The 27,090-nt window shown below is 41.2% G+C and overlaps 1 protein-coding gene across 2 annotated transcripts in view; it reads right to left on the minus strand.

Moving 5' to 3' along the window:
• scaper (S-phase cyclin A-associated protein in the ER) overlaps positions 1–27,090 on the minus strand; it is a 324,173-nt gene that overhangs the window by 165,469 nt on the left and 131,614 nt on the right. For both annotated transcript variants that reach the window (XM_060853762.1, XM_060853761.1), the window contains exon 21: positions 2,494–2,559. In XM_060853762.1, the coding sequence (XP_060709745.1) occupies positions 2,494–2,559 (66 nt within the window). The remainder of the gene's footprint in view (positions 1–2,493; positions 2,560–27,090) is intronic.

Here is a 27,090-nt window from a genome sequence, read left to right on the forward strand (position 1 = left end):
AAGATATAAAAGAGACCTATGGGACAACTTTTTCACACAGAGGGTGGTGCATCTATGGAATTAGCTGCCAGAGGAAGTGGTGGAGGCTAGTATGATTGCAACATTTAAAAGGCAGTTGGATGGGTATATGAATGGGAAGGGTTTAGACGGATAGGGGCCAGGTGCTGGCAGGTGTGACTAGGTTGGGTTGGGATATCTGGTTGGCATGGAGAAGTTGGACTGAAGGGTCTGTTTCCATGCTGTACATCTCTATGACTTCTGAAAGAAAGGAGGAGAACACACCCCCATCTACATCAATGGAGCTGAGGTTAATAGGTTGGACAGCATCAAGTTCCTAAGAGTGATGATAACCAACAACCTATCCTGGACTTCCCACGTAGATGTGACAGTCAAGAAGGCACAACAATACTTCTTCTTCCTCAGGTGGCTCAGGACATTTAGCATGTTCATAAGGACCCTCATCAACTCTTATAGATGCACTGCTGAAAGCATACTGTCCAAGTGTATAACAGCCTGATATGGCAACTGCTCTTCCCAGGACTGTAAGGAACTACAGAAGGTTATGTGCACAGCCCAGACCATCACAGAGGCCAACCTCCCATCCATGGACCCCATTTAATGCCTCGTTGCTGCAGAAAGGTTGCCAACATAATCAAAGATCCATTGTACCTGTAAATGGTCTCCTATAACCTCTTCCATCAGGCAGCAGATACACAAGCTTGAACTCATCCACCAGCAGGTTCAAAAACAGCTTCCTCCCAGCCATTATTTGACTGATGAATGGACTCTCTAACTTCAAATACTGCTGATGTAGCCTAGTGCACGCTCTGTGCGATGTAATCTGTATGCCTCCAAGTTTTTTTCATCTGTATGACATTGCTTACTATGATCTGCCTGTAATGCTCACAAACAAAGTTTTTCACTGCACTTAGATACACGTGACAATAAATCAGAATCAATCAATCCCTACCTGCAAATCCACTTTCAAGGAACTATGCATCTGCACCCCTTGGTCTCTGTTCTGCAATGCTCCGCATGGCCCTACCATTTACTGGTTTGCCTTACCAAAATGCAACACCTCACTTTCATCTAAATTAAATTCCATCTGCCACTCCCCTCCCCTTTGTCCCATCTGATCAAGATCCCATTGCACACAGAGATAACTGTCTTCAGTGTCCACTCCACCACCTATTTTGGTGTTATCTGCAAACTTACTAATCATATCTTCGATATCCAATTGGAGCTCCATTCACTGGACCAATCAAATGATGTTACGAAACATCTGCAGTTGTGCTTGCTGACACTCCTGAACATGCACACTAGCAGTGAAATCAAAATGCAGTGTATTGATAATATATTTATGATCTTTCTGATGTTCATTAAACCAGCTCACACTACTAGACTTCCAACCTAGTTCCTCTTGAAAAGCATATAGAACTCATTGGCAGGAATTACATCTTTTTCAGCAAAGATGCAAGATTAATCATAATTTTTAAGAGGTCTTTTTTGAGTTAAAGAAAACAGAAGTCAAGATTTCTCTTAAAATCATAATTTTGCATACACTCCTTTTCTCCTCAGCTCAGCAAAGACACTTACTCATGCACGTTTTGGCTGCACAGGCACTCCCTCAAATGGCTCCATGAGGCAACAATGAATATTCCTAATTGGCATGGGCCGCCTCTCAGCTGAATGCAATATCATCCTCAGCTAAGGACTGCCAAACAGTATTAAAGCAGGGATAACTTCATATTAATCAGAAGCAGGAGGGCCAAACTGATTTAAGTCATCCTTTCCCGGGAAGAAAATGTTAATAACCCAGCAGAAATCAACTTCATTTTATTTGAGTTTAGATCAACTTGAGACTCTTGCTTTCTTTGGCTTATATCTACAGTCGGTAACACCATACACTTTTAAGAAATGTTTCTTAGCAATAAATGCCAAACTAATTAGTACTATTGCTTTGTTCTATTTCAGCTGCGTACAGAGCACTTAAGTGTGGGAGAAACAGAAGCACAAGCTATTTTCTATAATCTTCGACACTTTGAAAAATTCTTAGTAATAAGGACATAAGGCAGGTATCCATCAACCATATAGCAGATATCAACGTCAACCCTTGACTTTTTTTAAATTGTAATTTAATTTGTGTCTTTTTATGCTCTCCTTTCCTTTGTTGTTTCAACTCTTCCCAATTATTTCTACAGCCCATTAAATCCACTGCAACATTTCGGATTGTTCAACTTATGATCTTCACCTCTTCATACTTGTTTTTAGAACTGTAACAAAGGTACTTACCGATCTTTTTTCTGAGGAAACATTTTTTTTCTTTGAAGATAGATTTATGATGTATTTCCAGCATTATCTGTTTTTATTACAGCTCCTAACTCCCGAAGGCAGAAAATCTTAGCATTAAACAATGGCTGCTTTTAAATGTACGGTCTGGATATGATGCAATCACTACTCACAATTGTTAATATCTGTTTATAAAATACTTACTTGGCTTTGAAGGGCGAATCTGGAATCTGAACTTTGGCTTCCAGTGAGCTTTCATACTCTTTGCCCCTGCACATAATGAACACAAGACATTCATTAAAACTTTAATTGTTGTTTATTATACTAATCGAAAGTGACCAGGATAAAACAGCATAGCTTTCAAAAATAAAGAGATTGTTTCTTCTGGTCATGTCTCTCCCTTCCTTCAAGGCCTGTTTCTGACTGCACTGTCAGTATAAACACCTATTGGGGCACCCCCTCACTTGTGAAATGCTCAACGATGCCCTTTCTTCAAAAACACAAAATGCCAGTTGTTTCAGGATTTATGTCACTCTTTCTATTACATGGTAAAAATATTCAGATCAATTTCACAGCGCGTACTATTTCATGATATTTCATAAATGGCCCCTGCAAGACTAACAATACATCCAGCTACAAACCAACCCTTCCCAGCTAATCCTATTGACTTTTGATCATTTTAATGCTGTTTATAAATGTACATGCACCCCAATTATAATTGGTCCATAATTGGCAGATGTTCCTGTTGGGCAAGTGTAGAAGTGTACTGTATCTTTGAGAGAGCGAAGGACTTGGCAAGCACACCAAGTGCTGAACAATTTATGATGTAACATTTGATTCAGAACAGATAGGACTGGCTGAGTTGCCACGAGACAAAAACAATTTGAATTTGGCCAATCAGTTTAAATTACACCCCAAAAAAAACCAAAGTCCAATCAAGTTTGAATTTAGTATATTGACAATCTTAAAAGCCTGTGTTTTTCTGGGGGGGGGGATGGGTCTAAAACCAGGGAAAATTGAACAGTTGGGAGGAGAACTGCCAAGCTACCAGCATGTAAAGACTGTCAGAAAAATAGCTCTCTTAAAAGGTACTGTTATTGATCAGTAACCTGTGAAGCAGAATCACCAAAAAGGAAAGACGATAGGAATACATTGAAAACTGGAAGCTGCTTGGTTTTGAGATAAGAAGTTTTGTTTTGAAAATCATAATCGGGAGTTTTATCAGAGTAGTATTATAGAAGGGAAGGTAAAAGATAGGTTAGAGAGGAGCTGTAAATAATTGAGAGTTAATTATTCTCTGTTATACTTTAAGAACTAAAGTTGTTAATTTGTACTTTAAATAGTTCTTGGACTCTCAAATTTTCAGAGATATCTACATGCAACAAATCTTATCTGTGTTGCTGGTTTTACCCAGAGATTTTACCCAGTATCGTAACATTCCTTCAGTTACCTAGTCTCCAATTTCTGGAATTCCTTGGATTATGCCTTTTAACTTCTTTGCCTTGTTTTCTTCTTAAAATCTACCTCTTTGACCAAGCTTTCAATAATCTCCTTAGTGACTTGATGCCGTATGGTGTTGTATAATTCTCCTGTGAAGTGTCTTGGAGCATTTCTTTATATTAAAGGTGTTATAATTTGTTGGATATTCAGATAGCATATTGTCTAATGACAACAGAGAAATGGTCAAAGTGTAACAGTGAAATGTAATTCAAACATTCAAGAAGTGTTTGCGATGAGTACTATGCAGAACCATGTCACAGAAGTAGATTTCTTCCTCCTTAGTTGTGTCCAATGATCAGCAACATTCTCAACCCTATTTTCAGTTTATTCCAGCAGTGCAAAATACTTCAGCCACTAAATTCTAGGAGTAAAGTTATGGTTTACAGCAGACAAACTGGTAAAGTATTTGATGCAGTATTTGGACCAGCCCCTCGAAATTGCTAAAACGCTCCATACAACTATGGTATCATACGATACCATCAAAGATGCCATTTTATTAGGGTTAGCTAATTTTACCTTTTTTTGTCTTCCTTTACTCTTGAACAGGATCAGGGCATCATTGGCTAGGCAGCATTTATTGCCCGTCCCTAATTGCCCAGAGGGCAGTTGAGAGTCAACCACTTTGTCGTGGGTCTGGAATCACATGTAGCCAACCAGGTAAGGATGGCAGTTTCCTTCCTTAAAGGACGCTAGTGAACCAGATGGGTTTTCTGACAATTGGCAATGGATTTTTTCCAACAGTAATCATTAGATTCTTAATTCCAGATATTTATTGAATTCAAATTCCACCTTTTGTCATTGTCGGATTCGAATCTGGATTCTCGGAACATTACCTGGGTCTCTGGATTAACAGTCCAGTGATAATACCACTAGGCCATTGCTTCCCCTTTTGAAACTTTTACTCCAGCAATTAGTTATAAAACTGGATGTAGATGTTTACCAATGCAGTAGCTTTCTAATTGTGAAGTATATTGCCTCACATTTCTTGCAATAAGTAAATAATCTATAGAAGATGCACACATGTAAGAACTTAGGAATAAGCAAATAAAGATATTTCTAGTATCTAAATTTTTTTTAACTGGAAACGTGTTAGAGTCACATGCTTTAAAACTGCCTATTTCCATCTTTGTAATATTGCCCATCTTGGGCCTGCATCAAATTATCTGCTGCTCAAACTCTCTCCTGTGTCTTTATTAGTCTGACTTTGTCTAGACCAACTATTCCAATGCACCCTTAGCTGGTATCTCAAAATCCATCTTCTCCACACTTCTAGCCAACTAACATACTCCTCACAGAACCAAGTACTATTCACCCACTGCTCTCACATTCATGGATTTATTCTGGTTCCTGGTTGAGCAATGCCTCAATTCAAAAATTCTCAACCTTGTTTTCAAATTAATCTAGGAATTCATTTTTCCTGACTCTTCATAACCTCCTCCAGTTCACAATTTTCCAACTTCTGTGCTCTTCCAATTCTGTCCTCGAGCATCCCCAAATCCTCTAGCCTAAAGCTGTCAAAGCCCTGAACTCTGCAAGTGCCTTCCTAAACATCTCCAGCTTTCTTCCTTAAGACACTTCTCGAAACTTACCTCTTTGACCATACTCATTATACTAATTCTGTAAGGTTGGCGACAAATTTTGCTGAAGAGCTCCTATGAATCAGTTGGTACATTTTGCTGTATTACTTCAAAGGCCTTGTATAAATACAAGTTACTGTTACAAAGGTAGGTGTAAAACGATTTTTAAAAAAATATTAAAACCCTTGATGATGGACACATGTACATTGTGCAGGACAGCACAGAGAGTAACAAAGGATGACTTAAATCAAATAAAAATTGAAGACATCAGTTTTCGCATTAAAACCCAATGACTGTAGGCCATGCGATGATTGAAGAAAGTGATTTATTGCATGCTTACTATAATCATTGCCTTTGCTAAAAACATTAAAGTGTGATACAACGTCTTGGTTATGAGAAGTAATTCAAAAGACATAACAGGCCAAATTAAAATCTATCATTTTCTGAGCTTGTCTTTTTGTCTTTTTTTTTATTTTTTAAAGCATTTTATTAAACAGTACAAGTTACATCCAAGCAGTTAACAATGAACAGCAGTTTACAAAAAAAAACCCAGCAATTTACAGAGGAAAGGGGCAGTAAAGCCAGACCCCCAAACCCCACCGTACAACCAGTTCACAGGGGAAAGAGGACAAACCTCAAATCCCACCTGATCAGATCAAAAAGGAAACAGTCCGATTAACCGAACAATAAAAGAGTGCATATAACACATACACCCCTGGCAACCCAGCAAACCACCCACTCCTCTCCCCTTCCAGCTACTCAAAGGCAGCCCGCCCCATTGCCCCTTCCAGCTCTCGGTCTGCCCTGACACACCTGCCAGCCACCTCCAGGACCATCCGCCTTGATATCTTCCTGGAGTGGCAGCGCTGAGGACAGCATACGCCCTCCAGTTCTCAGTCTGCCCCTACAAACCATCTGACTCTCGCCCACCTGGATATGCCATCCAGCCTGTGGACTGCCCTGACAGACGTCCAAGCTGTGTCTCAACCAACTCATTCCCCTTTTCTGAGATGAAGGCGCACAGGGCAGCCCGCAGGCCTTCTGGATCCTGGCCTGCCCCTACGCACATTCTGGCTCTTGGCTGCTCCAACACACCTTCTGGCCACCTCTACGTCAGCCATCCCGATTACCCCTTCTCGGGACACAGCGCTCAGAATGGCACACCCACCTTCTGGCTCTTGGGGTGATCGGCGTCAGGATGGCCTACCCACATTCCGACTCTCGGGACAGCTTACCCACCTTCTGGTTCTCAGGACGGCCTATCCACCCTCAGGCTCTTGGGACAGCTTTTTGGGATGACACACAAGACAGTGCGGGTGATAAACCCAACAAGCAACATGACAGAGTTAATTATCAACAAACAGAATCACTTCTGGTACACAGAATCCATTACCAAAACAGTTTTCTTCAGAATGCAGAGTCCATTCCCAAGAACACAGTCCACTCTAGTGTGCAAAGTGCATTGTCAGGAATGGAGTCCACTCCAGTATGCAGAATCCATTGCCAGAAAAAGAGCCCACAACCAAGGGCAGAGCCCACGGCCAGGTGCAGAGTCCACTCCAGGGTGCAGAGTCCACTCCTGAAGGCAGCAAATGCACACTCCACAGCACACACACAGGTGTTCGGTCTCCATAGAGGCCTGGTCCATCCACAGAGAACCAGACCCACTTACAGGGATACAGTTCATTGTAAAAGGTGCAGCTAACTCTCAGGGATGGTCCACTCCAACAGGCAGGGTCCAATCCAGGATGCAGCAAATGCTCACCTCCCAGCACACACACAGATGTTCAGTCTTTACTGAGGTATACTCCACCCACAGAGAAACTGTTTATCTGGAAAAGTGCATTATCTCATAGGGGACTCAGTCCAACACCAAAAAAAGTGAAGACACATGGGAAAAAACAAAGAAAAGCAGAACACAAGGGCTAAGACCTGCCACAAAATCAACATAATCCTTTGAGATTTGGTATTCTAGCAATTCTATCCTGATCAGTACAAAAAGCTCCAAACGGCATTTCCCTTTTCAGAAAAAGTAAATTGATTTTGAAAGGATGTCAGCCCCTGAAATGTTATCTGTTTCTTTCCCCACAAATGCTGACGAAACGTGATGGGCATTTCCAGACAATCCTTTTTAAATCAGACACTTTGTGGGAGTGATATCGGACAAAATAAAATCACCTCGGGCCAGATAAAGCAATACGAAACAAAATGACCCAAAGCTTTATTGAAGGGATAGGTTTGAAGGAGCAGCAAAAGGCAATTTCAGAGCTTAGGGCCTCGACAGCTGAGGAGACTGTCTTCAATGGTGAAATAAATAAGTAGCACAGCCACAATAAGAGACAGGCTGCATGAATTGTCCATCTCCCAGCAGCTGGGTCAGTTCATTTCTCCTCTCCTGCCTTCCCCTACAGAGGTCATGTGGCATGTAAAAACCCATAATCTGTTTTCCCCTCACATGGTTGTGGTATCTGGACATCATTTACTGCCTGTGCCTAATAGCCCTGGAGAATGGGGTACATGGAGTAGACATTGCATGGGTACACACACTGCTGTTGGAGATGGAGTTACAAGATCTGTATCTTGCCACAGTAAAAGAACACTGATACATTTCCACGTCTGCTGCCCTTGACCTTCTGGATGGTGAGGCCCTGGGTTTGAAAATGTTACTGATGGCGTATGGGTGATTTATTGCAACGTGGTCAACCTTGTGATTGAAGGAAGGTCATTAATGTACCAGTGAAGATCATAGAGTTATAGAGATGCATGGAAACAGATAGGGTGAAAATAGATATGTCCCCTGGGCCTGATAGCATTTATCCTAGGATTCTCTGGGAGGCAAGGGAGGAGATTGCAGAGTCATTGGCCTTGATTTTTATGTCCTCGTTGTCTACAGGAATAGTGTCAGAAGACTGGAGGATAGCAAATGTGGTTCCCTTGTTCAAGAAGGGGAGTAGGGATAACCCTAGTAACTATAGGCAGGTGATTCTCAATTCTGTTGTGGGCAAAGTCTTAGAGAATTGTAAGGGATAGGATTTATGAACATCTGGATAGGAATAATGTAATCAAGGACAGTCAGCATGGTTTTGTGAAGGGCAGGTCGTGCGTCACAAACCTTATTGAATTCTTTGAGAAGGTGACTGAGGAGGTGGACGAGGGTAAAGCGGTAGATGTGGTGTATATGGATTTTAGTAAGGCGTTTGATAAGGTTCCCCATGGTAGGCTACTGCAAAAAATACGGAGGTATGGCATTGAGGGTGCGTTAGAGGTTTGGATTAGGAATTGGCTGGCTGGAAGAAGACAGAGGGTAGTAGTTGATGGTAAAGGTTCATCTTGGAGTGCAGTTACTAGCGGTGTTCCACAAGGATCTGTTTTGGGACTATTGCTGTTTTATAAATGACCTGGAGGTGGGGTTAGAAGGTTGGGCGAGCAAGTTTGCAGATGATACGAAAGTCGGTGGAGTTGTTGACAGTGAGGAAGGAAGTGGCAGGTTACAGCGGGATATAGATAAACTGTACAGCTGGGCAGATGGGTGGCAAATGGAGTTCAATGTAGCTAAGTGTGAAGTGATTCACTTTGGTCAGAGTAACAAGAAGATGGAGTGCTGGGCTAATGGTCGGATACTTGGTAGTGTGGATGAGCAGAGGGATCTTGGTGTCCATGTACACAGATCTCTGAAAGTTGCCACCCAGGTAAATAGTGCTGTGAAGAAGGCATATGGCGTACTGGCTTTTATTGGTAGAGGAACTGAGTTCCGGAGTCCTGAGGTCATGTTGCAGTTGTATAAGACTCTGGTGCGGCCGCATCTGGAATACTGTGTGCAGTTTTGGTTGCCATACTATAGGAAGGATGTGGAGGCACAGGAACAGGTGCAGAGGAGGTTTACCAGGATGTTGCCTGGTATGGTCGGAAGATCGTATGAGGAAAGGCTGAGGCACTTGGGGCTGTTTTCTTTGGAGAAAAGAAGGTTTAGGAGTGACTTGATAGAGGTGTACAAGATGATTAGGAGTTTAAATAGGGTTGACAATGAGAACCTTTTTCCACGTATGGAGTCAGCTATTACGAGGGGGCATAGCTTTAAATAAAGTGGAGGTAGGTATAGGACAGATGTTAGGGGTAGATTCTTTACTCAGCAAGTCGTGAGTTCATGGAATGCCCTGCCAGTAGCAGTGGTGGACTCTCCCTCTTTATGGGCATTTAAACGGGTATTGGATAGACATATGGAGGATAGTGGGCTAGTGTAGGTTAAGTGGGCTTGGGTCAGCACAACATCGAGGGCCAAAGGGCCTGTACTGCGCTGTATTTTTCTATGTTCTAGACCCTTCAGTCCGACTCGTCCATGCCGACCAGATATCCGAACTTAATTTGGTACTATTTGCCAGCCCTTGACCCATATCCCTCCAAACCCTTCCTATTCATATACTCATCCAGATGCCTTTTAAATGTCTCAATTGTACCAGCCTCCACCACTTCCTCTGGCAGCTCATTCCATACATGCACCACCCTCAGTGTGAAAATGTTGACTCTTAGGTCCCTTTTATATGTTTTCCCTCTCACCCTAAACCTATGCCCTTTAGTTCTGGGCTCCCTCACCACAGGGAAAAGACGTTGGCTATTTACCCTAACCATGCCCCTCATATATTGGTAAACCTCTATGAGGTCACTCCTCACACTCAGACACCACAGGGAAAACTGCCAAAGGCTATTCAGCCTCTCCCTATAGTTCAAACCCTCCAACCCTGGCAGCATCCTTGTAAATCTTTTCTGAACCCTTTCAAGTTTCACAACATCTTTCCAATAGGAAGGAGAGCATTGCATGCAATATTCCAAAAGCGAACTAACTGACATCCTGTACAACTGCAACATGACCTCCCAACTCAATGCTCTTACCAATAAAGGAAAGCATACCAAACGCCTTCTTCACTATCCTATCTACCTGTGAACCTTCCTTTCAGGAGCTATGAAGCTGCACTCCAAGGTCTCTTTGTTCAGCAACAGTCCCTTGGACCTTGCCATTAAGTATAAAAGCCCTGCTAAGGTTTGCTCTTCAAAATGCAGCACCTCACATTTATCTAAATTAAACTCCATCTGCCACTCCTCAACCCATTGGCCCATCTGATTAAGATCCCATTATAATCTGAGGGAACCTTCTTTGCTGTCCACTACACCTCCAATTTTGGTGTCATCTGCAAACTTACTAACCATACCTCCTACGTTCACATCCAAATTATATAAATGATGAAAAGAGTGGACCGAGCCCACCGATCCTTGTGGCACTCCACTGGCCCCAAGTCTCTAGTCTGAAAAGCAACCCTCTACCACCAAACTCTGTTTTCTCCCTTCAAGTCTATTCTATAGCCAAATGTCTAGTCCACCCTGTATCCCATAAGATCTAAACTTGCTAACCAGTCTCCCATGGGCGACCTTGTTGAACGCCATACTAAATCCATATAGATCATGTCCACCACTCTGCTCTCATCAATCCTTCTGTTACCTCTTCCTCCAGTGATAGTAATTTTCTTGAGTACCTTTCTGAATGTAGGTTTGCTCGCTGAGCCGGAAGGTTCGCCCCCAGACACCTCGCCACCACACCAGGCAATATCATCAGCGAGCCTCCAGATGAAGCACTGGCAGCATGGTCAGCCCCCTACCCGTGTGTCTGGGCCTCCCTGGGCCGGTGATGTCACTTCCTCTGGTGATGTCATTTCTTGTTCTTCTCCCAGGGGGTGGCAAATGGGATCCAAGCCAACGCCTCCACAGATAGAGTTCCAGCCGGAATGCTTAGAAGAATGGCATTCCAACTGGAACTCCACCAACAAAGACACCGAACCGGATCCGATCCAACACCCCCAGAGAAAAAAGAACAGGAAAGGATGTCACCAACCCAAGGAAACCCAAACACACAAACAGGAAGTAGGCCATGCCACCAGCACTTCATCCAGAAGCCCATCGACGACACCACCCAGCACAGTGACGAAACGTCCGAAAACGAACTCTCCAGCTCAGCGAACAAACCTAAATCTGGAACCTCAACCTGAGCTACAAATCTTCTCAAAACTCACTGAGTTCCTTTCTCCCTACTTTTCCTGACCTATATCTTACTTGTAAACACTATGGCAGGCTTCACTAACATACGAGCCATCAGGCCATTGTACAAGATACAGGCAAATGTGACTGCAAGGTTAAGCATTCATACGATTTTCCAATTCACAATTTCTCTCCCATGATTGCTGCTAATGGATTCCTCTCCGGTTTATTGCCCCTTCACCTTAGCTAGCCCAACTCTCAAACCCTCATAACTGTCTTAACTAAGTTGCAGATACTAGTCACTTTTCACTCCTCAAACTGAAAATAGAATTTAATCATATTATGGTCACTACTTCCCTGGGAAGAGTTCACTGATTCATAGCGCTGCTGCTGAGGGGGTGGGGGAAACACTGACGTCCCCCACGTGTCTTTGATCACGTGGTCAGAGCCCCGCCCCTCCTGGTCTTGCACCTGAACAAGGCGGCAATGAATCCGTGGCTTGGTACTTTAGATTAGATTCCCTACAGTGTGGAAACAGGTCCTTTGGCCCAACAAGTTCATACTGACCCTCTGAAGAGTAACCCCCCCCCACCCCGACTAATGCACCTAACTACTGCGGACAATTTAGCACGGTCAATTCACCTGACCTACACATCTTTTCTACTGCACTGCTTATTCGGTTAAAAAACAGTTCAACAGACTGAAGTAAAATCGTGTCTTCAAGTCGTACTTATATTTAAAATTTATAATAATTGGAGTGCGACCAAGAGTTTGACCAATTCCGTTGCATTGCACCAATTCCCCCTTTTACCTCAGTAGGGGAGAGTTTTCCATGCGCTCGTGTTTTTTTTGTGCGGCTGTCTGATATTCCGATTTGGGGGTGGGGAACCCGCCAATGCTGTCTCCGGTGTTGACCGCAACAGTGGAGATTACGTTTGAGAGAAAACGTCTTTTTGTCTATTAATAAAAACAATTCAGTTTAAAACAAAACCCTGTTTGCAATCCTAATCCAGAATGAAATCATAAATTCAAAAAGAATCCTTGATTTACCTTCCTTGCCTACGGACACTCATAAGCTCTCTCGAAGGCAGTGATTCACATTGGGGCAAAATTCATTTTTTATAAAACATTGCCCAATAGTCAAATTGCCAATTTTGAAAAATGAACCCAGACAGTGTGCCACTAGGCTGGTCAATAATGGAAGGGTCTTACAACCCCATCTGATCTGATACCCGCATTGGCACCTTCCAGAAAACGTCACAACTGGAAGCAAGAAACTTATTTCTTGCAATCCAACATCGCAGCAAAACACTGCACATGCTGTGTTAAAATTTTTTGATGTTATGAACGTGGTAAATAATGTGGTAATGCTCAGATAATCTGTTTTAGTAGTTGTGGTTCTGTTTGCCGAGCTGGGAATTTGTGTTGCAGACATTTCGTCCCTTGTCTAGGTGACATCCTCTGTACTTGGGAGCCTCCTGTGAAGCGCTTCTGTGATCTTTCCTCTGCATTTGTAGTGGTTTGAATCTGCCACTTCTGGTTGTCAGTTTCAGCTGTCCGTTTCAGTGGTCGGTATATTGGGTCCAGGTCGATGCGCTTATTGATTGAATCTGTGGATGAGTGCCATGCCTCTAGGAATTCCCTGGCTGTTCTCTGTTTGGCTTGTCCTATAATAGTAGTGTTGTCCCAGTCGAATTCATGTTGCTTGTCATCTGCATGTGTGGTTACTAAGGATAGCTGGTCGTGTCGTTTCGTGACTAGTTGGTGTTCATGGATGCGGATCGTTAGCTGTCTTCCTGTTTATCCTATGTAGTGTTTTGTGCAGTCCTTGCATGGGATTTTGTACACTACATTGGTTTTGCTCATGCTGGGTATCGGGTCCTTCGTTCTGGTGAGTTGTTGTCTGAGTGGCTGTTGGTTTGTGTGCTGTTACGAGTCCTAGTGGTTGCAGTAGTCTGACTGTCCGAGCATTTCCGCACTGACAGCCAGACTACTGCGGCCACTCGGACTCGTAACAGCACACAAACCAACAGCCACTCTCAGACAACAACTCACCAGAACGAAGGACCCGATACCCAGCATGAGCAAAACCAATGTAGTGTACAAAATCCCATGCAAGGACTGCACAAAACACTACATAGGATAAACAGAAAGACAGCTAACGATCCGCATCCATGAACACCAACTAGCCACAAAACGACACGACCAGCTATCCTTAGTAGCCACACATGCAGATGACAAGCAACATGAATTCGACTGGGACAACACTACTATTATAGGACAAGCCAAACAGAGAACAGCCAAGGAATTCCTAGAGGCATGGCACTCATCCACAGATTCAAATCAATAAGCACATCGACCTGGACCCAATATACCGACCACTGCAACGGACAGCTGGAACTGACAACCGGAAGCGCCTGATTCAAACCACTACAAATGCAGAGGAAAGATCACAGAAGCGCTTCACAGGAGGCTCCCAAGCACTGAGGTTGTCACCTAGTCAGGGGACGAAACGTCTGCAACACAAATTCCCAGCTCAGCGAACAGAACCACAACAACGAGCACCCGAGCTACAAATCTTCTCACAAACTTTGAACTGTTTTAGTAGTGCTGCTGACTATAGATTAACTTGCCTAGATTAACTCCTTTAAAGCAGTGCCATAGAATATTCTACATTCAGCTGAAGATCAGGTAGACCCTCAGTTTAACATCTTTTCCAACATGTCTGATAGTATAGTACTTGCCCAGTACCATACTTAAGTTAGACTTAGTTTTTACACAGTCCACTAACATACTCCTACCAGAATCAAGTGGTTCAGAGGTGAAAATGTTACCAACCTGTCATTAGCAATCACTCGCTAACAATATTGATCGACTACCCAAGAAATTCCATGTCAGTGCTCATGAGTTCGGAGAGTCCTTGTGTGACTGATGAACCCAATCCTGGAGCCACATTTCCAACTACACATTGACAGATGCTCCTGGAAATTGGAAATGATCCTTGGCCTTGAGATCATTGGCAATCCTTTAAGGCCATATGAGACAAAAACAGGAATAAGCTGTTTGGCTCCTTGAGATAGCAACCATACATCACCCAAGCTTAGGAGCCAAACAGAGGGAAGGATGACTGCCTAATATACAAAGATATTGGTATCAGCATAGATGTCATGGTCATTAAAGAACCTTAATTTTTGGCATTTGAAGGTGGATCTTGCAGATCGGATGCAATGTGGAATCTCTTCATTGATATCAGCCTTAGATGTCAGATAGCTTTCCAGGTGGGGGAAACGTTCCACTTTTGGGAGGACTTCTCTGTTGATCTTAATGGAGGGATGGACCGGAACATGACCTGGGATAGGTTGTTAAATGATTCGAGTCTTGAAGTTGAGGTGAAGCCAATTCTTTAGTATGCTTCCATGAAGGCACTAAACTTAGTTTCTCTTACATCTTACAGTCTATTTCAAAACAGCAGAAATGACACTGTCATCCATATACAGTCAGTTCTGACATTCCGTTCCCCTGCGAGCTCGCATAGCAAGAAAATTGTGCAATAGCCACACTATGTAAACTAATGGAGCTTGAATTGCATTATAGCCAATACAGGTAAGGAAAGTTCGTATTCAACAAACAAACTGTCTAAATTCTTCAATCGCGTTAAAGCCAACTCACATTGAAGAAACATGTGTTATACCAGAACCGGCTGTACTAAAGTCCCACGGCCAATGGTGGTGTCATTTTCCTCTTGGATTTCAATTGGCTGAAGTTGAAAACTTTCCATCCATCTTTTAAACGATGTCCACAACACTGGGAAGCATGTTCTTGAGAAGATGAAGGATGGTGGCAATGAAGATGGAGAAAAGAGTTGGGGTAGTGACACATTCCTGCATGACCACTGTCTTGACTGCAAAGGTTTCAATCACATTACAGTCAGTGAGGACCAAGCCACGGCTGACAAAGGTCAAAATGTAACAATCTCAGGTCCAAGAGCACATGTTTTTGAGGGCAAGCTAGGCATATTTATTGTGACTGTTCAGAAAGCAATTACGGTAAAGGTCTGAGGATTAATTTAAACATTATGCCTGAACTGAAACCCTACTTGCTGTCTTATGATTTTTTTTCAGATTGATCTTCCAATGGCAAATCGTTCCAAATCCCCCAAGTGCAGGAATTCCCACAGAGTTTTGAAAATAATCTTTGCAGTGGGCAAGAGTTTAGTTGTTCCAAAGCTTCTTTTAAATTCTCTACATAGTTTTACTTTAAGTCGGTGAGGGAGTAGTATGGGTGAGGTAAATGGGTAGGAGTGGTGCTTTGAGGTGATAGCATGACAGCTGGGTAGGATGCAATAGGTTAGCAGGGTAGTCATGACTAGTCAGGGGAATTGATGGGCATGAGGTCAGAGTTGAATGGTGACATTGGGTTGTAGAAGGCATTCGTCAGGTTGCAGAAGGTAATGGTAGGGTCGGGGGAAGTGGGAAAACTCAGTCTTAAGTGAGGGTGGTGGGTCAGTTGTATAGTTAGCCAGTAGTTGTATATGATTTTAAACTGTCTAACATTTCTTTGGTAATTCTCTAGGTAAGTAGGTCACAACTATCTATAATTGCTGACATTTGGAATCAAATTATTTTTGGAAGGTTCTGGATAACAGGGGAATTGACCATTTGAAGTTCAACAAAACCAGTGAGTCAGGATCTTTGCAGGGACTTGCCATTCATCTTTTGGATTTAAATGTAGCTTTTGACAATCTGAAGACTCAAAGATTTGGACCTGTTCTTTTAAGGAATAGTGCAGACTGGAATAACATAAAGAACCTGATAGATAAAGAACAAACATTGGGGAGGATTGTGATACAAAAGACAGTCGAAACTGATTCAAAAAGGCAACAATATCCAAGTAGATAACGACTCACATTCAGGCATTTCCAAAATATAATTTTGCACAATTATAACCGAAAGGTAATTAAACAAATAAATATTTGCCTCAGGCACTTCTTCTGACGCCAAGAAATGTTTTTTATTCCTGGTACCCCAACTGCAGTCCATGCATATTGGTAGCTGGACAGCATTTATTGTCCATTCCTAGCTGCTCTTGTCCGTAAGCTACCTTCATGAACCACTGTAGTCCCTGAACTGACAACTAACTTTCTGTAAGAAAGGAATATTGTACTGCCAAATAAGTGGAATGATTCTTTTTCATTTTTCCTATTAAATGTACAGCTAGATATCCATTACTTTTAAATCTGCACATCTTAGATCACACAAATGTTATTCTTCTAAGGAAAATGAAGCATTGTTCATAGATATTTACCATATTAAGTAGAATGTACTCATTTCACTATACATGTATTATGACGTGGAATTTGTCACCAATATGTTTCTGTAAAACTGTTTTGTGGTCTGGATTCTCATTTTAATGATCATTGCTTCAAAACAATAGGTACCATTATCAAATAAAATCCATTAGGTAGCCTGTATATCCAAGACAGAAAGTATAGGCTCATGCCCCTTCCGCACCTAATCTAGACTGATACTTTGGCATTATACTGAGGAGATACTGCACTGCCTTGCTATGCCATTCTTCGATAAGACTTTAAACCAAAGCTTGGTTAGGTAGATGATAGAATGTCCCAAGGCACTCTTTGAAGAAAAGTAACATATGGTCAATTTTTATGGCAAATATTCTTTCCTCAACCATCAGCAAAATCAGATTAATTTGCTATTCAATGTATCGCTGTCTATACCACCACATAACAGCTATACAGTTCAAACTCATTCACTGCATTTGAAATGAATTGGTATACTCCTGGGAGATATGATAAGTCCTAAGGTGAATGCAAGCTTTTGTTTTTACACAGCATTCAACAAGAACACAGTGAAACAAATTAATCTGTCTCTGACAAGTTAGTACGGCTCTATAAGAATTCTAGTTATTTGGAGTTTGGCAGTCATATAAAAAGACTCAACAGTCTCTTAAGTGTTTTCAAGTCACTCATAAAGTGCTTTATCAATAATGGCTAGTTGGTAACTGCTTACAAATAATGGTGTTCCAAATAATTATCCATTTAAATTCTAAAGTTATACAGAATCTGAAGTACTTGTTTACTTGTAAACATATGAATTGGAGGCTTCAGTAACTAGTATTCTTTACAAGATATGTCAATGTTGCTGGAAACAAAACTGTTCAACCGTTTCCCTAATCTTGTTTACATTGGCTAAGAGAGACAGCTTTCAGAAATGAAGAGGCACCACAGCTCTGATTTGCCTAGTTTGGCTCCAGCATGCCTAGGTCAACAGGTGAAAGCTATTACCTAAAATCAACCTTTTCAAGGTGTTGTGCTGGAGGTTCCCAACAGTACTAAGTGTAATTTGGTACCAACTCTCTCAGATCACTAAAGCAGAAGAAAGTCCATGCAGATCCACTGTGCAGCTATTTAGACAAAGGGGACATCCAACAGGAAGTTAACAAGGAATTGGGACTCTGCCTCACAGCGGTCATTACATTCCAGAATTTTCTCCTCTGAAAAATCAGTGAAGGAGCACATTTGAAAGAAAAAAAATTCAGTGATGCTGAAAAATTTACAGATTTGAAATATTTGCAAAAGCTCAAGAAAATGTATGTGAACCAAACTTGCCTTAAAATGCTTTAAAATAGTAGGGTTGACACAAAAATGCTCAAGGAAAGAAAACATAAATTTTCTTCCACAATTGTATTAACACTAGAGTAAATTGCTGCCAATAGCAAGAGACAAAAAGTACTGTCAGAATAAAGTAGTGTACAGTGACAAATGAGGGTGATCTGAGGGTTAGTACAGCTCAGGCACAATGCTGAAATTTTCTAACAATGTGCTATTGTATGACACCTTCAAAGCAGAAAAGTAATTTCACAAAAGCAAATTGAAATGATGTGCCAAATGTGCAATGCCACAATGGTTTTCCACAAATTTGATGGTTACTGACATATTGTAATGCCTAAGCCAAGTAGCAAATTAATCTTACAAGTCAGTCTTTTTCATATTGCAAAATCGTCTAACCAATTGTACAATGTTCCTGGGACCAGTTCCCATCACAGTTGGTTTCTCCAGTCATGAAAACTACAGCATGACTGTCACCTTTGAGAACTTGTGTCGATTTAGGTTTGATCTCCGGCTCTAGTGTTAAAATAAAGAGAGCACCTCTAATTTTTGGATTGATTATGTACAGGTGATAAAATTGAGCCATATCAAATGATAACAATATGACTAGGTAAGTATAATCCCCCACTTAGCTAACATCACAAAGGAAACAGAAATGGTCTTAGGTATGGCATGCATCTAAAATTAATAACTTATATTCAACGTGCTTTTCCAATAACTATTTGTTGCTATTTTAATACTTTTAGTTCTAATCAACTAATTTTGAGACAGTAAAAATCCAGATTGCTTATAAATCTGGACGATGTAATAATAATTAAAAAGTCATTTTTGTAATAAAAATGATTTTCATTCAGCACACTGACACCCAAAAATCATTCAAATTCAGATGCAACAAAGTTCCCCAGATGTTACATGAAGCACAAGGAAGTGGAAAATAGTTACAAAGTTTTCTAGAAGATTCATCACTGAAGGTTTTCAAGAAATCTGTGAACTAAAGAATTTAATTACAAGCCTTCAGCGAGGAAATGGAATTTGTTTCTTATCCTCAAATTTAACCCATTAAGTTCTCAAAAACTACTATACATTTTAACTTTCTCCTCCACCTCTCCCTTCGTTCCCCCAATTTTCTTTTCTTTTGTCTCAAAAAGGTTAACTTTGCAACAAAGGTTTAAAATTAGAATTGGATTAATCATAGAAATTGTTCACATCATTCTGATTAGAAGAGCTGAAGGAGTCAGTCAGCTGGACAGCCCAAAGGAGCAGAATTAAGGTTTGTCAAAATGTTAACTGAGACCTTAGGTATTCATGTTACTCAGCTGTTTGTACAAATTCAGTTTGTACTGTTGGTTTCAGTTACTACTCCATGCAGTTAACCTAGTATCCTCTGTTCTTGCTGAAAGACAGGCAGTGTCATAAAATTAATCAGGAGCTTTTATGATACTTTTATTTGTTAAGGACAGGGTAAAAACAAGTACTGCAGATGCTGGAATTCAGAGTCTAGATTAGAGTGGTACTGGAAAAGCACAGCAGGTCAGGCAGCATCTGAGGAGCAGGAAAATCGACATTTCGGGCAAAAGCCCTTCATCAGGAAACTAATTTGTTAAGACAGTCAAGTCTTGAATGCTGTGTATTATTAAAATACAATGCCACAGCTCAGTCGGATGCAAGAATAACTCGTCCCACTTTGAGTCTCGATGCTGCAAGGCTGCACAAAGCAAATCTCAGCACAAAGTTCAGGAATTCACCTGATAACGGGCACGTAGTTCTTGCTAAGCAGAAGCAACCCAATCCATCCAAGAAGACTGTAAATGCAAGAAATGTGGATCAAGGAATCTTTCCTATAAGTCAGTTATTTTTTGCAGTACAGCAGTGAATCTCTTTAATTTGTGGTCAAACTTAGCAAAGACGGTCACCTTTTGTTTAAAAAAGGGAAATAGTTTTTAAAAGGCATTCTCTTAGATAAGAAGAAAAGGTAAACTAAAAGCACTTTTGGATACCATCCTACCAGGAGGAACAAAATTGTAGGCAGTTATTCAGCACATGTGTTTCCTGGTCTTAAATCAGGATTGCTCTTTTGGCAGCAGATGTTCTGCACACCGTAAATATTGGGGGGGGTAAATTCATGGAGGGAAGGAGAAACTGGTAGTATTGATGTCAAGATACACTAAGAGGAACAGATTTATGGAACTGACTACCAGTTAGTTCTTTTAAAGCAGTGCTCCATAAGTATCTCCTTGGGGAGAAAGGATTGAAGATTATAATGTGACCAGAAATGACTCAATGCTTAGAACACGAGAGCTCATGCACTAAGACTACATGAAATTTACACTTGTAAGCACAATCTAGATAATTCAACTAATATTCTATCTAATATTCTAACAATTTGGCCTCTTTAGAATGTTATTGACTGAAGAGGTTTTCTTGTGTTTTGTTAACTCCTTCCTGAAAGATCAAATGTAAGTTAAGAGGAATAATCGGCCAAATTGTACAAGTTAACACAAAGGGAACCATTTTTTCCAGCCTGTTCTCTTTTCATATTTTCTTTGCTTTAATTTGTTCCTGTTGTAATACATACTCAGTGAAAGTTCAAGGACTGGCATTCTAAAAAACTCTGGGAGCAGAACAAGAGAGTGCTGAATGGTCTGGAATAGTGCATTTTGGGTGACACTTTAAATCAAAATGTGGAGGTGCTGGTGTTGGACTTTGGTGGACAAAGTCAGAAATCACACCAGGTTACAGTTCAATAGTTTATTTGAAATCACAATCTTTCGGAGCGCTGCTTCTTCATCAGGTGAAGACACTGTTGGACTATAACCCAGTGTCATGTTCTGACTTTAAATCAAAGCCTATTTGGGTGAATGTTAAAGATTCCTTGGCCACCTGTTCCCAAACAACATTACTAAACAGTGAGTAACTCAGCAATTCAGATTGCCAAAACCGACAGGTTCCCTGTCTGATTTTGTACTGCCTTGGCCAGGTTGGAGTACGGTGGGAACAGGGTTGACTGGTCTTTATCCCCCCTTGCTGTCAGGGCAGTTTTTATGAAGAAGGTAGGGATTTGGTTCAGAAGGGGCAGAACACGCACTAAAAAACTGGAAGGACAGAGCAGCCATGTTGAAAATAAAACAAAGCATATGAAGCAATGCTTCCTCTCTGTTTTGGATAAGAATTTGCCTAACAATACCCTCATCCAGTGTGTGCAGCCGCATCCATTTATGTGCAGACCTTCAGTGCGCAAGCACCAGTGTTCACTATGTGTTGAAGTTCTATGTGTCCCCAGTGCTACTAGGGAAAGGTCTTGACACATTGCTGTAGCTGGACCATGCAAGTTTAAATAGAAAAATAGCTTTGACCACAAATCCATCAAAGAATGGTCAGCATATAATATTCTCAAGGCCCTGCTGGAAAAGGAGAGGACAAGTTCTGACACACGATTCCCCAAAAAGGTTGTCAAAGTCATTTGGCAGAATATCTCATCATTAGAAGTTACAAACAAGCACCAAGATGTAGTTTGACTGCGGGGTAGTGAAAAAAGCCTTTCCTGTCAGATGTCTACATGCCCTTGAAGTGATTTTTGTTTGAAAGAGGCTGCTGTCCACTGCCTTGTGAGAATTTTTCTTTTTAATTTGTTCATGGAATGTGGGTGTTGCTGGCTGGCCCAGCACTTATCATCCATCCTAAGTTGCCCTAAGGTGTTATTGTTAGCTGCACTCATCCAGGCAACTGGCATGTGTATTATAGATGATGGACAATCATTGGGAAATCAGAAGGGCGGTTACTCATTGTAGAATTCCTAGCCTCGAATCTGTTCTTCCACCTATTATTTATATGGCTAACCCAGTTCAGTTTCTGGAAAATGTTAACCCCAGGATGTCGATTGTAGGGCTTTCAGTAATGGGAATGCCATTGAATATCAAAGAGTGACGGTCAGTTGTTTTACTAGAGAACATGGTTATGCCTGGCAAAAATGTACTTTTGCAAAGAAAATGCAATGACTTTTGCCGAGGTTTATCCCGAGCAGCTTCATAATACAGGCTCTGTGGGCTATTTCCAGGGACGCACACAAACAGAAACATCAAGAGCAGTCTTGGTTGTTGAGCCCTGTGAATAAGGTTAATATACTTTCATCGGTATGTATTTGCCAAATGACTATTAGCCAGGAAGATTAGCTAGATCGTGCACCATACTGTTCCCATCAAGCTGCCCACACTTAGAACTGTAGAATAATACATCACTACACCAGGCCTGTTTACATTAAGAACACAAGTCCATTACAAACAAAAGCCTTGAGCTTCCTATACAAATCTTCATGATTAGACCTAATGTATGAGGTGTTTCCTTTCTAACAGGATGTACATCTCAAAGTGAAGGTTCAAATCTGTCACACATTCCATTTCCATTGATTTTTCTACTTTCCCAAACAGAATAACAGTTCTATGGGCACAAGCAGCTTTTTGATACATTATCCACATGTCCATTCATTATGTCTTAATCTCTGCAGCAAACTATTCAATGGGAAGAAAAATACCACTAACCACTTACACATACACTTCAAGGAATCCAGATTATCATCTGATGATTGCAACTGGAAGTTTAAAATCACAATGATCTGGCACAGGAATCCTGAAATCATGACACTGAGATGATGAGAGCCTTTCAGCCCATTCTAAAACTAAAATAAGTCAATGTTTCACAAGCCAGGAACATATCTGCTTTGGCGAGCAATTCTCGTGGCAATTCCTTTGTGCACTAGTCCACTGGAGTCCTAGATTGCAGATATCAGTCAATCAATCAGTACATTTGTAATGGTACTGATGTCAGGATTTTGATTTTTCTCATGTGGAAATAGAGCAAAAAATTAACAATTGAAGAAAATATCACACTATCAAGGAATTTAGCCAATACAGCAAGGCTCATAAACCATTATTTGCACTAAAACTTATAGCATCCCCCACAAAATTCATTGCTTGCACAGTAAGTTTCCTGTAAGAACTAGCTTCTTTTTTCTAACGATATACTTCTTTAGAGTCATTGAAATGTTGAAGATCTAAGGGTGCAGCTTAGTTCGTGTCTGCATGTACAGTAGAGTTGGAAATTACTGACTGATTAAAGTAGCAGTACAAGTTTCTTGGGATTCAGGTCACATGATTTTTCTGTACAGCCCATGCTAATCCAATGTGTATAGAACTTCACAACATTTTTCTTCTTGTCACAGATGAGAAAAAGCTATCTGACTCACCTATTGGAGGTGACCAACATGGAGTCTAGTATTTTTCTTAAATGATGCCCAAGAGAGAAAGACAGTAAAAAGGCACCCATTAAAAACCTTATCATAGTTGTCCAAGTTTGCATACCCAAACTATTTTAGATTAGTTCCCTACAGTGTGGAAACAGGCACTTCGGCCCATCAAGCCCACAGCGCCTCTCTGAAGAGAAACCCACCCATACCCATTCCCCTACCCTATTTTTTTTTAGATTAGATTAGATTACTTACAGTGTGGAAACAGGCCCTTCGGCCCAACAAGTGCACACCGACCCGCCGAAGCGCAACCCACCCATACCCCTACATTTACCCCTTACCTAACACTACGGGCAATTTAGCATGGCCAATTCACCTGACCCGCACATCTTTGGATTGTGGGAGGAAACCGGAGCACCCGGAGGAAACCCACGCAGACACGGGGAAAACGTGCAAACTCCACACAGTCAGTCACCTGAGTCGGGAATTGAACCCGGGTCTCAGGCGCTGTGAGGCAGTAGTGTTAACCACTGTGCCACCGTGCCGCCCACATACCCCTACATTTACCCCTGACGAAAGCACCTAACACTGTGTGCAATTTAGCATGGCCAATTCACCTAATCTGCACATCTCTGGATTGTGGGAGGATACCGGTGAACCCAGAGGAAACCCACGCAGACACGGGGAGAATGTGCAAACTCCACACAGACAGGCGGGAATCGAACCCAGGTCTCTGGTGCTGTGAGGAAGCAATGCTAACCACCGTTCTTAATGCCTTTCTATAAAAAGTGCTTTACAGCAGCTTCTAACATTTGTTGTGGGGAAGATGTTAAGCTAGCTGTCTACAGTTTCCAGCTTTCTGTCACTATTTTTAATTTGCAATCGTAGGGAATGTTGGAAAATTAAAACAATATATTGAGAACCTCAGCAACCACTTTTTTCACAACTCTATGATGTAGGTGATATCAAAATTCCAAAGTGAAACATTCAGAACATCCTATAATGCCTCTTTTGACTGCCATGTGTGCGCAACACTTTCACCAGGGAGTGGCAGGTATTCTGACTATATGACCAGCAGAACATAGCTGCGGTTGTCTCAATATGATGTGGAAACCAGATACACCAATTCAGGTGAACACCCAGATCTGGTAATTCAGCCTGTCATCTAATTTTCAGAAGTTTACCACTAAAGCCAATATAAAAGTCACTTTTCCTGATAGCATTTGTAGAGGGAGACTGTTGGCCAGGCTACAAGCTCTTCAACAGTCACCTCAACCAGTGGGACAGGACAGCTCCTATGACAATAAAGCATTCTCAAAGCCACTTACTGTTCTAGTCCCTTTCTCCCATGTTCATATCACACTGGGAAATAACACAAAATGCTTTCTAGAACAGGGCACAGCTCAATTTAACATGCAAATTTACTAATATACAAGTTTACTCTGTTCCAAGGTTTGTCATTAAAAAAATGCTAATACCATGGTAACTCCATTACAGCACTGATTAGGATTTTCAGTATCAAGCCCTAGAGAAAATGTGACTATATTAACTAACTCAAGTGAATTTAATACAGTATCAGAGGGATAACAAGCCATCCGTGCTTTTCCCCTGCTGTTTTTGACGTAATCTGAACGCTACGATTGAATCATTACCCTGTAATTCATGAAAATATTCTCAACGTATCACTCTCACTTTACAGTATTGATTGGTGAGAAACGGGAGCAAACCGAGCATCACAGTGAAAAACATGGTAGTATGTCACAAAGCTAATGACCAGTGTCAGGTTTAACAGCTCTTTTTAATAAGCCGACAGAAGGATCACGCCCTTCATGTGACCCTATGAGACCATGACCCTGTCACCAGACTGAGTTTAACTGCAGGCTGGGACACATCACATCATCAAGTGCATATAGTTCATCTCATTAATTCAAAGTAAAGACACATAAGAACATGAAGTCCATGGCACAGCTCCATGGTCAAGATTCAAGAAATAGCATACGATTATCCTTTCAGGGTTTACAGGAAATAGCAATCAGGTGATGGTGACTTTGTGGGAGGGCTGAGGAGCATTGGGAACTGGAAGAGAAGGGGAAAAGCAAAAGCATATAATTATGGGACATTCAGACTGACAAATATCTAGTGGCAACAGTTATCCTATGCCACGCTTTGAATTTGTCCTATTTATCATGTGCATTGCATCATAATCTAAACATAAATAATTGCGCAGATGCAAGAGTGTGCATACAGAGCTGCACAAAAGTTGCGTTTTGGTCACAAACTTTGATGTGAGAGAAAGGTCTATAACAGACACTACTTTCAGTGTTCTCCCTATGACAGGTTCAGCTACTGCATATAAGCTACATACTATTTTAGATTCCTGTGCTGGGCATTCTGTTCTTACGTCAGTTAACTAGACAGCTGGTTTACAATGCAGAATGTTGTTAACAGCATGGATTCAATTCCCTACACCAGCTGAAGTTCGCACAATGGACCCTCCTTCTCAACCTCTTCCTCTGCCTCTGCCTCAGGCATGATGACCCTCAGGTTAAACTACCACCAGTCATCTCTATCTAATGAGAGTACAGACTATGGTCAGGAGGAATATAGTGGCTTTACCTTTATTGCTTACTAAAGTCCCTCTTATGCAGCCTCTGCGTGTATACCTTTATCTGGTTTTCAACATTACAGAACACTATAGGATTAATATTAGTGAGTAGTAGTAGTCCTTAGGATAAAATATTTAATACCATTTCTGGTAGATATTTTACATCCTGCAGCACTATTTGAAGAATCGATGTTCTCCTAAAATCCTGAGACTTTCCTTTGCACGAGTTAACCGCTTACTTTCACCTAATAACAATGCTGGCACTTCCAAGTTACTCATTACATGGGAAGTGTTTTGGGATATTTCTGAGAGATGTGAGAATATGCAATAAAAGACATCTTTCTGTCAGCATTCAAAACTATTGGGGACGGAGGGGGGTATTATTTTCCAACATTACTTCCTTCATAATCTTCTGGTCTGTCCATTACATGTCTGGTAGTGTAATATTGCAGAAGTAAAAACAATGGTTAAAGCTAATGGAATATTCTGAATTGTTCTTCCCACAGAAATTATTTATAAAAATCCTGCCTAGAACCATCCCATATGTCTTTTTCAGATGCCCTATTTCAATAATATTCTTTTAAACTTGTCAATAAGTAATTTGCTATATTCATAAAATGACCAGTTGCTCTTTCATGCCCGTTGCCTGGTTAATTTGTTGCTCCACTTGTCACAGGGACATTACCTGTGCTTAGATTGCCTATGGGATATTGCTAGAATTGAAATTTAGTGCAGTTTCATTTCTTTTCACCACCCAAGAAAGCAAATACTTTAAGAAATCGATATCTACAGTGTGATTGGAAGAGCCCTACTAAACAGATCTAATAGATCTGCAGTTAATTTAGAAAGTGGCGTTACATCCTAAGCTCTCTCTTCATACCTTTAATTGTATAAATAGCTGGATGTCCGGTGTCAGAAGCAAATGTACTGAGGGTTGTGGTTGGGTTAGTGTGGTCTGGGTGTAAACTACAGCAAAAAAACTACTCATTGGAGAGCACACAGGATATCCACCATGTTTTCTTGCAACTTATAAAAACTCCACTATTAAACTGCTGCATGTAGATCAAAGTCGATTTCTGGATTCATTTAGAAGTAAAATGTGAAGAATAAAGTGAAGATACAGACAAGATAGTAAGCCACATTTTCAAAGTGGGATAACTTATTAAAAGGATGAAACTGAATTTTTTCCAGTCTGTAAGATTGGTTTGTAAAGCTAATCATAGTTTAT

This window comes from Hemiscyllium ocellatum, chromosome 42 (genome assembly GCF_020745735.1).
Source record: "Hemiscyllium ocellatum isolate sHemOce1 chromosome 42, sHemOce1.pat.X.cur, whole genome shotgun sequence".
NCBI classification, from domain to species: Eukaryota; Metazoa; Chordata; class Chondrichthyes; order Orectolobiformes; family Hemiscylliidae; genus Hemiscyllium; species Hemiscyllium ocellatum.